The sequence below is a fragment of the Lepisma saccharinum genome, chromosome 12, assembly GCF_977018435.1.
Source record: "Lepisma saccharinum chromosome 12, izLepSacc3.1, whole genome shotgun sequence".
NCBI lineage: Eukaryota > Metazoa > Arthropoda > Insecta > Zygentoma > Lepismatidae > Lepisma > Lepisma saccharinum.
Window position 1 is genome coordinate 38,111,895 of NC_139240.1, and position 15,977 is coordinate 38,127,871.

The 15,977-nt window shown below is 35.8% G+C and overlaps 1 protein-coding gene across 1 annotated transcript; it reads right to left on the reverse strand.

The window, feature by feature from the left end:
- Positions 1–2,933: 2,933 nt before the first annotated feature.
- LOC145995992 (coiled-coil domain-containing protein 130 homolog) lies at positions 2,934–15,809 on the reverse strand. Its single transcript, XM_083132122.1, has 7 exons — positions 15,733–15,809; positions 11,583–11,622; positions 9,959–10,155; positions 9,003–9,114; positions 5,216–5,473; positions 4,546–4,684; positions 2,934–3,462 (listed from the first exon to the last, which is right to left on the reverse strand). Exons 2-7 carry the CDS (start codon positions 11,583–11,585, stop codon positions 3,065–3,067), a joined length of 1,107 nt encoding a protein of 368 aa, XP_082988248.1. The 5' UTR covers positions 11,586–11,622; positions 15,733–15,809; the 3' UTR covers positions 2,934–3,064.
- Positions 15,810–15,977: the final 168 nt, after the last annotated feature.

Here is a 15,977-nt window from a genome sequence, read left to right on the forward strand (position 1 = left end):
TCCTACCGACCAGCCCATTGCAGCTCTAACTAGCGATTGAATAACATTATTAATTTATTATAAATGCCTAAATGTCCTAAAATTGAGTATATACTTACACAGTCCTAAATTCTTCTTCTTTTAGAACCTAAAAATCCATTCTATATTTCTAACCATATAAACTAGTACTTGCTCGGTCTTCAATGACTTGTGCTCGTTTACGAGATATTAACAGGTTCCATTAGACTGAATGTCTCTCACAATTAACAATCCAGTTAATTTATGGTCTGGTGATGTAAGTCTTGTGTGTCCACCAAAATTCATCTTTATAACACATAATTTCCGAGTTTTTCTTTGCCTAGCAAGCTGATGTAATTTACCTGTTCGTAAGCTATCATTTTCTATGCATTAACCTGGTATATTATAGAACCAATTAATGAATGGAAAGAATCTATATACTCGTAACAAACAATTTATCAGAAAGGCTCTGTGGCAACACTGAAACTGGATATCCTACTAATTACACTGGGGAACAAAAAAAAATATTTTATTTTGTGGCATAAAGTTTAATAACAGTTTCAGCACACAAAACAGCTGTGATTGCCAATTGTATGATTGGTTCAGTTGAATTAACTCCAGTTATAAAAATAAACACACCATGGAAAATGTAGGAGGCAAAATTACTCCACGCTTTTCTCGGTAATATAAAAATTTGATAATGGGCTGAAATTCCCATTAAGAAACTTATTTATTTATTTGTAAATTGTTGCTAGGCAACTTATGAAGCATTGCTAGGCAATTGGGGAATCACAGAGCAGAAAACTTCTGCGATATAGTTGGAAATATGTTGAAAAATTTTGAGAAATTGGGAGCTAATATGAGTGTGAAGATACATTTTCTACATAGCCACATTGACAGATTCCCTGAGAACCTTGGTGATTTTAGTGAAGAACAGGGAGAAAGGTTCCATCAGGATATAAGGATAATGGAAGAAAGGTACCAGGGACGGTGGGATCGCCACATGATGGCAGACTACTGTTGGGAGCTTACAGAGGGATTGTTCTAAAAAGCAATACAGCAGGAAATCGTATAGAAAACGTTTCACATAGTTTGTTACTTCATTGTGTACATATTTTCTTAATTATTATGATCATATTCCTCTATAAATTTATTTTTATAATAATGATTGTAATCACAAAAAGAAATATTAATTTGTTGTTGGAAGTTCATTTATATGTATGTTTTATGTTTCCACCATTTTGGTTTAGTTGCATTTATTTCATAAATTAGAGCCAATTCAGGAAATATATTATTATATCATTATTCAACAGCATGAAATCGCCCTAAATTAGCTCTCAAACACTGTGCCGCAATTTCACTGTTCCCCAGTGTTATCAAACTTGTTTACAAGTGGGGCTGTATGATACCAATACTATAGAGTCCATGAAACAGATAATTATCTGTGATACCAATACTATAGAGTCCATGAAACAGATAATTACCTGTGATACCAATACTATAGAGTCCATGAAACAGATAATTATCTGTGATACCAATACTATAGTGTCCATGAAACGGATAATTACCTGTGATACCAATACTATAGAGTCCATGAAACAGATAATTACCTGTGATACCAATACTATAGAGTCCATGAAATAGATAATTATCTGTGATACCAATACTATAGAGTCCATGAAACAGATAATTATCTGTGATACCAATACTATAGTGTCCATGAAACAGATAATCATCTGTGATACCAATACTATAGAGTCCATGAAACAGATAATCATCTGTGATACCAATACTATAGAGTTCATGAAACAGATAATACTGATATTATCAATATTGACAATACCAACTTCTACTCCATGGTGATGCTTGGTTGGTTGAGTTTATTTCCAAGTCCATTTTATGCACAGATAAGCTAACTGCGACCAGACCTAGAGTTTAAAATGGGATTTGAACCACTATGTGCCTCCAATGGGTATCCCTGGTCAGCCTTGCGAGTATGTAGGATATATTTGGACCTATATGATTGCTAGGTCACAGTGAATCCAAGCCGGGTCAATGTCAATCCTATACATTTTATTGTTTTGTACTTATTGTTGTTGCAAAATACCATCAAACGCAAAAGAATGTGTGTGCATACTTGAGACCAATATGTACTTTAATAATGACAAATTTAGTAATGGTGATATCGACGATATCAATAATACCGGCTTTGTTGATAGTAATTGTAACGACTGCCATGTTAGGCAGATTTCAGTCGTATATTGGCATTTATCTTATTCATATACTTTCAAGTTAAGAACTTGGATTAAATTATTTATACTTAATTGTTTTCATAATTCATGTATATATTTACGTTTTATTTTATGTTATAATATTATTCACGTAGTTTTGCAATATTTATTCAGAATTTATAGGCTAATAATTATCCCAAATAATATATGAAACGTTTTCATTGTTTTCCAAATCCAAAATGGCTAGGATTATTACTATCTTTCACGCAAATTTTGTTGTTTAAGCACAAGTTAAATACATTTCTTCTTAATATTGATTTTTGTTCAACAATGTACAATATTGAAGTAATTTGTCTTCGTTATAAACTAAATCTTTATTTAATCATTTTTATGTGCAAGGGTAAATATGATTTATTTGATAAAATCAGTTTAGTTATTTCTATATAGTTTAATGCTGTAATATTATAGCAATTCGGTGGTTTCATTCCTGGAGGAAGGGTGGATCGTCTTAATCCCGATCCCTGGTTGAGAACTGGTGCTCCCAACTGACCAGCCAGAGCAAGGAGCGGTGTGTTGCCAATTCGGATCTCCATACCCTGGAGTTACGAGAGGTGGCACGTTGAATGATATATTGAGGTAGATATTTTAAAAATATTGACTCAATATCTGAACATCGCACAAGGCAACACATAACAAGACAGCATAAAGATCTTACAGATTACGCTATTGAATGTATGAGTACAAAATGAAATATTAAATTGTTATAAAACATTTATAAACATTCATGATCAATAATAAATATATGTACAATTGATTTTAAATGACACACTACTTTCTTAGTCACTGTCTCCAGAGCTAGAACCATAATCACATGAAACAAGAGAAACACTTTGCTTCGATGGAGTAGTAGTTTCCTGTTGGTCCCTTGTTTCTTGGCTCGAGCTTTCAGCTTCATGTTCACTTGTTTCTTGAATCTCTTCGTCACAGCACACTTCACGGATTGCTTGTTTCTTCTCTTCTTTTTCCGATCCCCTGGCCTGCTTTTGATCATTCAACACTATCCCAAGTGGATTTTGTTTCATGAGGTTCGATATGTGATTATTTGGTTTCTGATTGATCCAAATGTTGGAGGGCAGTGCAAGGACTTTACTGGAATGCTTCCGTTCCAAATGGGAGGGGAAGATAGGTTTCGAGTTGATCTCATCTCTCTTCAGTTGAAGCCTCTCGTCAACACCTGCAGCGAGAGAAAGAGATTAAAATATAGCAGAAAAAGGAAAGGTGGGCTATAATTCTAAGTTTTTCAAGGTTATATTTCCTGTATGTGAAGGATATCCAAAATATTTTTTTTTTAATAGAATAAACCAAATCAAAAAACAAGCGCAAAAAAACTAAAGGAAAAGAGAAATACAGACAAAGATGAAAAATCTGTTGAAAAGAAATTTGTGTGCATTCCATTCCACAAGAGATTCTCACATAAATTTTTTAGAAGTTTTAATTTCAAAATTGTTTTTAGATCACCAAGAAGTTTGGTATGTACATTTAATTAATTCAAAATGAGAAACTCTCTACCAGATGTGGAAACCACAGGAATATATATAATATAAGTTGTTCATGTTCAAAGGATTATGTAGGACAAACAACAAGGAAAATGGCAATAAGATGGCACGAACACGATTTGGATGGACATCGAAGATAAGCATTTGATTAAAAAGAGAAGGTTTTTAAAAAGATTGACGGGAAACATAGAGTTGAATGTCTGGGAAGCTTCGTTCATTGCAGAAGAACACTGGAATAAATTAAATAATGAAAATGTTAACATAAATCCAGTATGGATTTTTCTTTTTCACAAATTGAGTAAGCCACCATCTTTAAAATTTAATGTAACAGAAAACATCAAGAGACTTTGTGAAAACAATGATGACTTTGAATTACCTGATGATATTTGGGATTCATAATTTTAAATAAAAAATAATGTGATCAAAATTTTTATTTATCTGAAATAAAAATAAAACAGACTGCTTCTTTTCACAGTTAGGTTGCTATATTACAACAATGTAACATTGACAACATCCATTATATAAAGGATTCTTTTTGTTTAAAAAATTGCTAACCATTGTTATAACTGTATCTTTAGTCAAAATGAAAATAAATGTCTGATGAAGAGAGTGTGTGTTCTCCTCAAACATCACAATGAAAAACTGTTTTCTTATGCTTGTAATAACCGTAAACTACAGGAATATAATTCTACAATGCAAGCAATGCGTACATACAAGAAAAACTATTAAGTAGAGTAGAATGAATGTTTTAAAAATCTTACTTTGTGCTGGAGCAAGACGTAATAAGGCAGCCATCTTTGTGTCATCCTTGTCTTCAGGAACCAAAGCAATATCCAGAGATGATTTGTTCAAGAGTGTGGAATCCTTATCTTGAATGGCTTTCAACTCCCTTTTCCTTGACTACAAAGATAACAATAAATAAATTAGGTGAAATTCTTAACAAAAAGTCCATTTTTCTGTCTCTCCACTTATCTTTTATATTTTGACCAATTACATTTTATTTTTATGCCATTTGAATAACTGTAATGCGCAACAAAATACAATGTGTTCGAGTAGTTCTGTTGATACACAGGGATTCATCAACTGATTAAAGAATTAAAGGCAGCCAGAACATCATGCTGATCACATCACCTCCAGCATGGCCGAGATCGATAAAATGTGTGTGGCCCTACCCCCAGATCCACCTATATATGCCTCATGGCATGGTGCAAAGTGCATGGGGAACTTTACCTTACCTTCATCTATGGTTCATATAGGCATATTGGTGCTATAGAATTTTAGTGGGAGGGTGCTGTGTACACGAAATGCAAAGATCTCTAAATACCATACGTCTAGGATGTAGACTGTGCACCCTTTTCAGTGCACCCACGTCCCTTTAACTTAATCTGCAAGACTCTTATTACTACTATGGTGCATTCGTTATCCACCTACCCTAAATGAGTTCCGTAAGGCTGCGTTTGCCATGTAGTCGTCCTTCCACCTCTCCTGGTACTGTTCCAGCTTCGCCAACGTCGGAGCAAGGGACTTTGCTTTCTTCTCATCTTCGTCTCCATGCTCCAGCTTGAACATTGCATCCGAGAACAGCTTCCGGGAGGTGGCCTTGTCCTCCGGCACCACCTGTCCATTCTGCGTGGGGTCCCATCGGTTCTCCTGACGTGATGCTCCGCTCACTATTATGTAGTCAAGGTTCTGAAACAAGTAACACTACACTGCACTCATACAAGATTTTCAACACAATGAAAAGATTACCATAACTGTTATTTGCAACTTGTCACATCCCCAAACTTTTACATAAATTTAATGCATATTTGTAGCATATACAGTGTAACCTCTAAAATGAACTCAGTTTTTGCAGCATGGAATATCTACAATGATATTCTTTTGCTTTATTGTCATTCATAACAAATGCAAACTGTTGTGTTCTTTCTGCGATTGATTACATGTATTTTAAAAAATAAAGATTTTGTATGATTGAAATTTTGTGCGGTTCAGATCTGTCTGCATGGAAGAATCAATGTGAGATGTCACTTAGAAAGATTTCAGACTGAAGCGACATGTGACAAGCTTCGAGGGATTCATATTGAAGCCAGCCTCCATGGCATACTGGTTAGCACAGCATGCTACGATGCCTGGAGTCCCGGGGTTCGAATTCCAGGATGGGTGTTCTTTGTGAGTGTCCCTTCAATTTCATCATATCACCACTCATCCTCATCTTCGCGATTAGCCAAAAGTGACAGAAAAGCAAAGTAATTAATATCGAAGTGATAAGTAACACAGGCCACTTCAGTCTACAAGCAAGCAAGCACTACGAACAGAGTGAGAGGACAAGATGCACACTACTAAGAAAATGGCTCAGTCCGAGGGACATGTGCAGCTTGTGTTGCTTTGGTTTGAAAGATTGCATTGATTACTAAGGATTCGCTTCCAAGTGACAAGTGTTGCTTTTTGCTTCAGTCTGAAAGCTCCCGTAGAGCAGTTAGATACAAAAGTAAAGTGCATTTTAATGAGAAACCACAGAGTAATCAACGCCTGCACTGAGGTTGGCAGTCACATTTTGCTAGCCTAAATGAGGTTTCATTACCACATCCCGTACAGCTAAAAATATCCATTATGAACCTTTGCTATTCTACTACATTTTGACCCAGCAACAAAGATCTTCCTCAAAAAAAAAAAATATGAAAAGCTGCATGCGAATAAATGGATAGAAAAATTATAGAATTAAGATGGAATTAGGATGAAGTACTCTCATCACATAGTATCTTGCAGTTGGGCATTAAGGACAAAAGATGGAGTTACATTCCTGCAGAATTGGAGTACTTGAATATGATGTTATTCATGAATATTGAGAATATCGCTTCTAATGTAATGCACCTATAGTATAAAACTACACATTCACCTCAGTAAAGTGCCAAACAAACACACATTCTCGGAACACATCATTGCGAGCAAGAACATTTTTACATCAATCTCTTTGCAGGCTACAAGAATATTAATTTAATGGGGTGTTAATACTTTGTTAGGATCCCAAGATAATTAGTCTTTCCCAGTTTCTCTTCACTACAGAAATATCTTGACAACCTAAGATTTAACACTTTATCAAAAGCTTCCTATCTCCCCCTTTAAATTTAATACTCAATCGTACCACCATAATTTTCGAGCCAATTTTAGACTTACTGTTGATATTGCCTCCTCCAAAATAATTAATTCTCAGTCTCCACACAAGAATTTCCCCAACAGTCTAAGACAATAGTAATACACAAGAATTGGATACCCTTCCTCAATTTAATGCTCAATCCCCTTCTAACTAAAATACCCACCATAATCGAAGGTCTAGAGTTGGATACTGTCCCCCCGGAACAAACACGTAAAATAAGGCCTAATATATTGGAGGTGGATATTTCTCCCACCCCCTCCCTTCAATAATACCCTTAAACACGTTCTTTCCATTATCTAATGGATTAAATATGGTGCATTTAAGGTGTAAAATATTTATATGTATTTTTGAAAAATATTTAAAGGTTGAATTTTATATTATTTGAAGAGAAAAAATCCCCCCAAAAAATCTTGATTGCGCAGCCTGCACCATAATCCCCCCTGTGGACACCCCTAACCAGGTGAGTTGTGCAAAAGATTCGAAGCTCTCGAAAGCTTGGAATCTTTACAACTCGCCTGGTCGATAGCCCAAGATGATCATTTCAACAATGTATCAGTCAGATTTTATTTACCGATACCAGCCAATACTTTTCCAATGTTTGATTGTTAACGGTGTCTGCAAAAATGCCACGTGACACTTTCACAGTCTAATTATCCTAGAAGTTATGCAAAATTCGAAGTTTCCATTGATTTTCCCCCAATATTATGTGGAGAAACTGTATTTTGTGATTACATAACACATATTTTACTATTCTGAAGTAATAACTCTAGCTTACCCATGTCGTACGAGAAATTTACTTACCTGAGGGGGAGGAGGGTGCCTCAGACGCCCACACTTTCTTTAATCATTAAAATTCAAGAAACCATTTTGTTATTTAATTGCTTCTTGCTTTCTTGATTATAGAAGCTTAGTTATTTATTAATTACAATGATTACAAAAATTACCATCATTAATAAAAAATAATAACCAATTATTGCATGAGTGTCACACCCATATTTTACCCTTCGCTGAAACTCACAAAAAACATAATAATTTGTTATTAATGTTTTGTTGTTTACAAAGGGACATTTGTTTATTAATTTTAATAAATACAAGAAATGCCATCATTACCAACCAACTGTACACTCTCACTAGCATGAGTATCTCGAATAACACACTCTTAACGATGGTGCCTGATATGCATTTTGCCTCCTATTTACATTACGTTTATGTTTTTTATGAACAAAACTTAATACAGAATATTCAAAACACGCTAAGGAACAATGTAATTTATTTTCAATGCTTAATAAAATTTTCAGTTTAAAAACTAAAAAAGTAAAAGCAAAACCCTGGTAAATTGATGCTTACAGTTGGAACGCAATACTTGGACTTATATACTTGGAACAACTTTTAAATGCTCCAGTTTTAAGTCCACTTTGTGCACATTAAGACTAATCGGTACTGGACCTACAGTTTAAAGTGGGATCCGAACCACTATGTGCTTCCACCGGTATCGAACCTGGGACGGCTTGATTACAAGGCAACGACACTACCACTTCACCATCAGGAAAGCCCTCAAAAGGTTTCATTAATAACAATAAACATGTAGAAGCATAAATATAATGCTAACAGCATCAAACCTGCTCATATAATTATGAAGAAGCAGAAAAAAATAATTCTACACAAGAGATGCAGTAACGTAATCAGTAAGTCTGTTCAGTACAGTGGAGCCTCGATTTTCAGGGGGCCAAGCTGGATAAAACAGAAAAATGTAAAATCTTGGAAAATTTCATAACATTTTGCTATGTTGGGACCATCAAGATTGAATATAAAATGTCAAAAGATGTAAAATCTAGGAATGAAAAATCTAGGTTCCACTGTATATGCTTATAGAAGAATTCTATTCATGTAGAAGATGCTTGTGTATAATGATGACATTACCCAAACAGAGCCAGAAGCAACGCCATTCACTTCCCAGTTACAGCACGTGTGATGAGAACACTTCATCCTAATGCCTATTTTGACCTTTTCGATATCCATAAAGTCTAGTGCAATGGAAAGTATTTAAATTCTTCAAATACTTACTGCAGGGTCTGTTTTAATTTCGAAGTGGTTATCGCACAAGTGGCACTTCATACGAAACTGGAAAACAGGAGTTGAATAGTACATCCCAATCTTCTTCTTCTCTGCATTGTACCTGTTGGAATGAATAAACAATTAGTAGTGAACTTTGTTAGAATGCATTGCTTAGTTATTTGTGGTATTACCACTTGAGCCTTCTTTAGAAAGGCCACTCCTGTGCAATAATTAATTACTTTTAATCCAATCTTGTATTAATTAATAAATTAAATGTTTTATTAAATTTCATAGCCTATCTTGGTTGCATTCATGGCTTTCTTAGCCTGCATTTGCAAAATAATCATAAAGAAAAAGCTGGCTCCTGAATTATTTTTAGTTTTGTCTACCACTGCTCATTACAACGTGCTGGAGCACCATGCCATGAAGTTGAATAAGGAATGTATTGTGCCTTGTCCATAGTTGGAGATGATGCACATACACTCTTGTGTTTAATCTACTATAGATTTGATAACATATCAATCAACAGTCTTTTTGGAATTACAGCAGTGAGTTACAAAACTCATTTGTCTTAATTTGTTGCCATGCCAGCCTTGCACAGTGTGAATGCGTTGAGAGAATGAATATGCAATGGACTTGTACGGTTCGTAATTTACCTGTGAATATGGTGGGAACAGGAACATCGCATCCTTTCCAGTGTACTGAGTGTGCATCGTGTAATTAAAGTGTAAGAAATCTTCTACACATGTTTCATTACATGAGAAAGGAGCCACACTACACAAAACTATGCACCCAGGAGCTGGGAGCAGCAAGGAGTCTTGCATTCATTACTCCACCTTGTTGCAACTTCGTGTCAAACTGTAACTTGGGTACTTTTAGAAAGTAACTTCATGAAAACTGGTAAAAATGAATATAACCTCCCATTTTTATCCTAAATTGTTCTTCAGATTAAGAAATCTACTCACCGTACACCCATTCCAATATGTTTCTTGCAGCCTTCGCACCAGATGTTGAAAGGCATCTCAAAGCGAATGATGAGAATGCCAAGGTGCAACTTGCGAGCCCTCTCCCGTAGAGCGTGGGTGCCATTGAACTTGTTCAGGCCTCCAACTGCCGGGTTGTAATCTGGAGGGTAGTATTTGTTTTGGCCCTTTCTCTCACCCTGCATGGAAAGAAAGTAAAATTATTACTATGACCTAAGATATCAATCAAAATCTGGATTGCACCTACAAAAAAAAAAATACGATACAAAGTATGCAATTCTTTGCTTCAGTATTTATATGAAAAAGCTACATCTGAATGATTTACTCTTAAGTTAATATTTATATTCTAACAAAAACTGATGACAGGTCTGAAACTGAAATTAACATCAACTCAGCCTTAATTATTAGTAAAATCCTTGTTTACGTAAAGATACAAATTTGATGTAAATAATGAGTTTAAGATAGGTACTAGTGTAAGTATTAACATTGCATGTCCAGTCATGGACAGTTTTGGGTAAGAACAATCCTCTTGACCATCAATGTGATCGTTAAAATGCACAAGTGTCCATGATTGTACATATTGTAAAAAAAATTCAACTCAGAACACAACATAGGAAACCTGCGAATGATTAACCATTCAAGAGTCTGTAAGTTCAATCAACATTTGAAAATATCTGAATCTACTTGGTTTGAGCACAAATTATGCAACATTCATATCTGCACTTCTTATGAAAGGAACTAAAAATTAATTCACTAAAATTTCTGATTTATTCTTCCACACATACAAAGTGATACCCAAAAGAAACCAGAGTTTTGTAATAAAATTATTTTTAAGTGTTACAAATTTACTCTTCCATATCCCCGAAATGTTTTCCTTTCAGGACTTTTTTCAATTGGGGGAATAAAAAGAATTTGCACGAAGCAAGATTGGGTGAATATGGCAGATGGATAAGCTGGGTCATGTTGTTTTTGGTTAAAAATAGTTTCACACTAAAGGTTTTGTGTGCTGGCGCATTGTCTCTCCACAGCTCGGGGCATTTTCATTTTCCCATGTAAAGCAAACGTTTCAGAACTTGCAGGTAAAATGCCTGGTTAACAGTTCAATTGCTCTGCGATGGCCTTCCAAGATCAGTTCAGGAATTCTCGCAACATTTTCATCCGTTTGGGAGGTCGAGGGTCGTCCTGAGCGAGGTTGGTCTGCAAGCAGGAAAACCACTCGTAAACTTGCATTTTCCCTAGAGCAGCTCCCTTGTAAGCTGTTTGAAGCATTACAACTGCTTCTTATGCTGTTTTCCCTAACAGAAAACAGATTTTCACAGCCGCACGTTGTTCAAATTTTTGAGCCATCACAAAAATCTACGAACACATGACAGGCTCAAAACAAAAAAAATTACTCTGTGGCACTACGACTTCACTCAACCACGCCAGTCGGCAGACTGATGCAGATGCGAGAGGCATCTAGCTGTGGAAACATGTACTGCAATGGGTCTGCTCACCGGAGAAAGATTCGGGTTAGTTTTGGGTCCCCCTACGTAGGTCAAAATAAGTTAATCTTATGATATGCTTTCATCAATAGACATTAAGCTTTTAAAAAAATGGAACTTACCATTTTTTATTTGTTTGACCTTGGTAAAAAAGCTATATTCCTGAAAAATAATAATGAAAATGCACATTAGTTAAGTAAAAACACATTAACGTATAACACACATGAAAATCTTAAAACATAACTGCATCCTGATTATGTAGCCAAGTTTGTATAACTCAAAATTATTCATGTAAGACAACCAGCAATTTTGAAATACAAATAAAACAATATGGATATTATAGCAAACTAGTTATTTTAACACAATTTAGTGCTTTTGTCTTTAATAAGCAAACCTGTTTCGATTACACGTGGAAATAAATATAAAGTTACCATAGTTTCAGAACGTGACATATGGATGTTTCTCTCATACCTTCCCCACAAAAAAATGTACATAGGAATATATATAACAAGGAATACAAGGATAGAGTAGAGGGATTGGGATCATTGTAGGAAAGCAAGAGTAGCAAAGCGTGGACTGATGAACGAGGCAAGCAATTGTCAGCACAAAAATGCATGAATGCCAGAAGGGGGAGGGGGGTAATGGAAAAAGTTAGGGTGACCTGGGGTAATTATTGGACACAGAAAATCGGAGTAAATATTGGACAGGGACCAAAAAGCATGTTGTATCATAATTTGTTACATCTAACCAACGAACATTTGTTAATTGCATATCCAGCAATGCTCTGATTAATTATTGGGATGAGATTAGCACATTTTCTGGTAACACTTTACTATAGCAGAGACGGATTTCTTCACATTTACAGGAGAAAGTACTTACGCAAATCATTTTCTGTAGCGTCGTTGACGTTCGGGAATGTAGTTTTGATCCATTTTAATGCGAATCTACGAAAATCTATTTCCGACGCGCTATTGCTGCTGCTGCCATTTGCTTTCTGCTCGAGAGCACAATACGCTCTCGTATTGTCCGTATATGCTAAACTGAACAAAATGAGTGCTAATGGAACCTAACCTAACAGGCCTAACCTAACCTAGTAGGCATACCTCATCCCCGTGATGGTTCGTGGGGCTATCGTGAATTTTTGGGCTAACGTCAATGGTTTTTGGGGCTACCCGTGGATGGTTTGTTGGAAATAAGGAACAACAGTAAGTACTCGTTAATGTAAGAAATAGACATTATTTTCGTTAGAAATTCATTATTTCACCTAAAGAAATGTTCCGCAATGCAGAATAGCACGTTAGCAACGTAAAAAATTGCAAAATAAATCATTGATAGGTGTCTCCGGTATAGTAAAGTAGTACCCATTTTCTCAAACAATATATTTATAACCCAAAGCACTTGAACAAAATGGTTTTAACTTTCTTTCAAACGAAACAAAATTGTGTATATGTTTGTTTTCTTTTACTTGACCTTGAATTTTGTAATGCCCAGTCTTGGATATGTGTATGAAGGTGGTTTGTGCTGAAAAACACCATTGTAGGATGAACAATAACAGTATGACATGTATGTTTAGTTATGGGGTAATTATTGGACACAGTGGGGTAATTGGTGGACATGCTATGGGGTAATTATTGGACTGCAACAGGTACTGGTGGTCAGCACAACCACAGATTGAAACTGTGAAAACACTGTGTGTGTTTTATGGTCCTGTGCAAACCGTATCAGTTAATCCATTTCAAATAACTTGTAATGATGAAGTAAGGTCAATGTTTCAAAGTATCTCTAGTGCCTCCCCGATGGCACAGTGGTAGCGTTGTTGCCTTGTAATCAAGGGGTCCCAGGTTCGATACCCAGTGCAGGCACATAGTGGTTTGGATCCCACTTTAAACTGTAGGTCCAGTCCCAATTAGCCTTACTGTGCATAAAGTGGACTTAAAACACCAAATCAAAATCAAAGTATCTCTAGACTCAGGAAGGAAATATTCCCTACTCCGCAGTCTGATCGTCTAATAATTATGGAAGATGATGTGGAAAGGGACAACCCAGTGTAAGCCTACATGCTTTTTTGCAGTGTGTTTGATTAAAAGACATTTGTGCAATGTTTGTAGGCCTACTTGAACAAAGAAGCTGTCTAAAAAGTTTAAAGTTTTGAAAAGTTATGTATTTAGTTTTTAGTTATAACTGTATTTAGTTCTAATCAGTTCAGTTAGTTAGTCGTAGTTTGGTGACAGACAGCACCTCAATATGATTAAATATACTTGTTATTGTTTGTGTGATTAAAAAACTCATTTGTGCAATGTTTGTACTTGAACAAAGCAGAAATTATTAAAAGGTTGCCCGAAAAACTAACAGTTCTGTTAATTTTTACTAGATTTCACTGTTATACATTTTTTACAGCAGTTATGTTGTGTTCAATAATTACCTCACACACAGCACCTATAGTACACACCATTGTTCAGCATTTACCCCCTATAGCTCATCTCTGTACTGTGCAGAACAGATTGAAAACTACTGTCCAATATTTACCCCGCTGTTTCCAACAATTACCACAAGGGCAGCTTAATTTTTGGACACAGTTTTATTTCTTTTTTCTACTCCTGAAAGGAATTAGTAAATGTCAACAATGGTACCCCACAGATATATCAAATAATCATTACCAAAAAAATTACTGGCTATAAAAGTACATGGAAACAGTTTCGGATATCAGAAACACATTTCTTCATTTTTACAGAAGAAGCTACTTACTTACCCCCTGTCAGTGTTTCCAACCCCTTTTTTTCACTATGCTTCCCTGGGCTAACCAAACCTAACCTTGTCGCAAATGGTTCGTGGGGCTATCCGTGAATGGTTCGTGGGCTATCCGTCAGCTATCTGTGCATAATGTACAATTTCCACCAGTGACGAACACAATAGTAGTTATTTTTCGGTGAAGAGGGTTTCAAACACTGCATACCCACAACGTGAGTCAAGATGTGGCCGCCATATTGTGTGTTATGGAAGCGAGGAAAGGAATCAAAGAAATCACTCAGTATGTGAAAAATTGTGTTGTTTTTTCATGTAAAAAGCATAATAGCACCTTGAACTACGTTCCGCAATACACAATTGGTAAGTACAAACCATGCAAAACACAAAATATCCGATTTTAATGTGTTTCCGATATATGAAACTCTTACCAAGTACATACATGTGGGAGCTACAGTAAAAGTTTGATTTTTGTCCAATATTTACCCCGAGTCACCCTATGTGTCCTCACTGGCCCACTCAACCTAACCGCGTGTGAATGGTTCGTGGGGCTACACGTGGATGGTTTTTGGGGCTAACGTCAATGGTTTGTGGGGCTACCCGTGAATGGTTTTGGGGGCTCACGAACAATGTTTCATCAAAATGTACAATTTCCAGACACGACCCCCAGTTTTTTACAACCCATTCGGGTAACACTTTACTATACCTGAGACAGATTTCTTCAAATTTACAGGAGAAAGTACTTCCGCAAATCATTTTCTGTAGCGTTGTTGATGTTCGGGAATGTAATTTTGATTCATTTTAATGCGAATGCATGTGGTTTTGTACGAAAATCTATTTCCGCTGCTGCCGCCATTTGCTTCCTGCATGAGAGCACAATACGCTCTCGTATTGTCCGTATATGCTAAATTGAACAAAAGGAGTGCTAATTGAACCAAACCTAACAGGCCCAACCTAACCTAGTAGGCATACCTCGTCCCCGTGATGGTTCGTGGGGCTATCGTGAATTTTTGGACTAACGTCAATGGTTTTTCTGGCTCAAGGAACGATCAACGGTAAGCTATCGCCATGTTGTGTGTGGAAATAAACAAGAACAGTAAGTACTCGTAAATGTAAGAAATATACATTACTTTCCTAACAAATTCAATTATTTCACCTAAATAAGTGTTCCGGAATACAGAATAGTACGTTAGCAATGTAAAAAAGTGCGAAAGAAATAATTCCCAGGTGTCTCAGGTATAGTAAAGTAGTACTGTCAATTCTTACCTAAAGTTGGTATACGCGTTAAAAAAAGGGGGAGCATTTCGAATAAAACAGGACATCTAGCAGCCTTCAAGAAATACAACTAATGTTGATCTTCTTTCGTTAGAGCATAAAAAATTATGAACGTATTTCATAATATTAGGTAAAAAAGAACCATTTTTAAGTGCTGACAGGTAACGTACAGATTAATTAATATTTTCAGTACGTACATAATTTATAAGCGGTATTAATAACAAATATAATGATATAATTATTTAATTCTTATACCTGCGTCCCCTGAATTTGTACTTTACAGAAAACAGACGGCAGACATCTGCTGACGACTGGGACTGATTACTACATTATATCCACGAGTTGTGATTAGTTTCACTGAGTGAAATATTTAATCACGAATCTGTTTCAAGCAATGGAATCAGTTGAAACACGTGAGAATTTTATGCAAACATTTTACATTTTAGAGAGAGCAACTTATGCAAATTAGAAGAAATTACTTACTTCTAACTGTGGTAGCG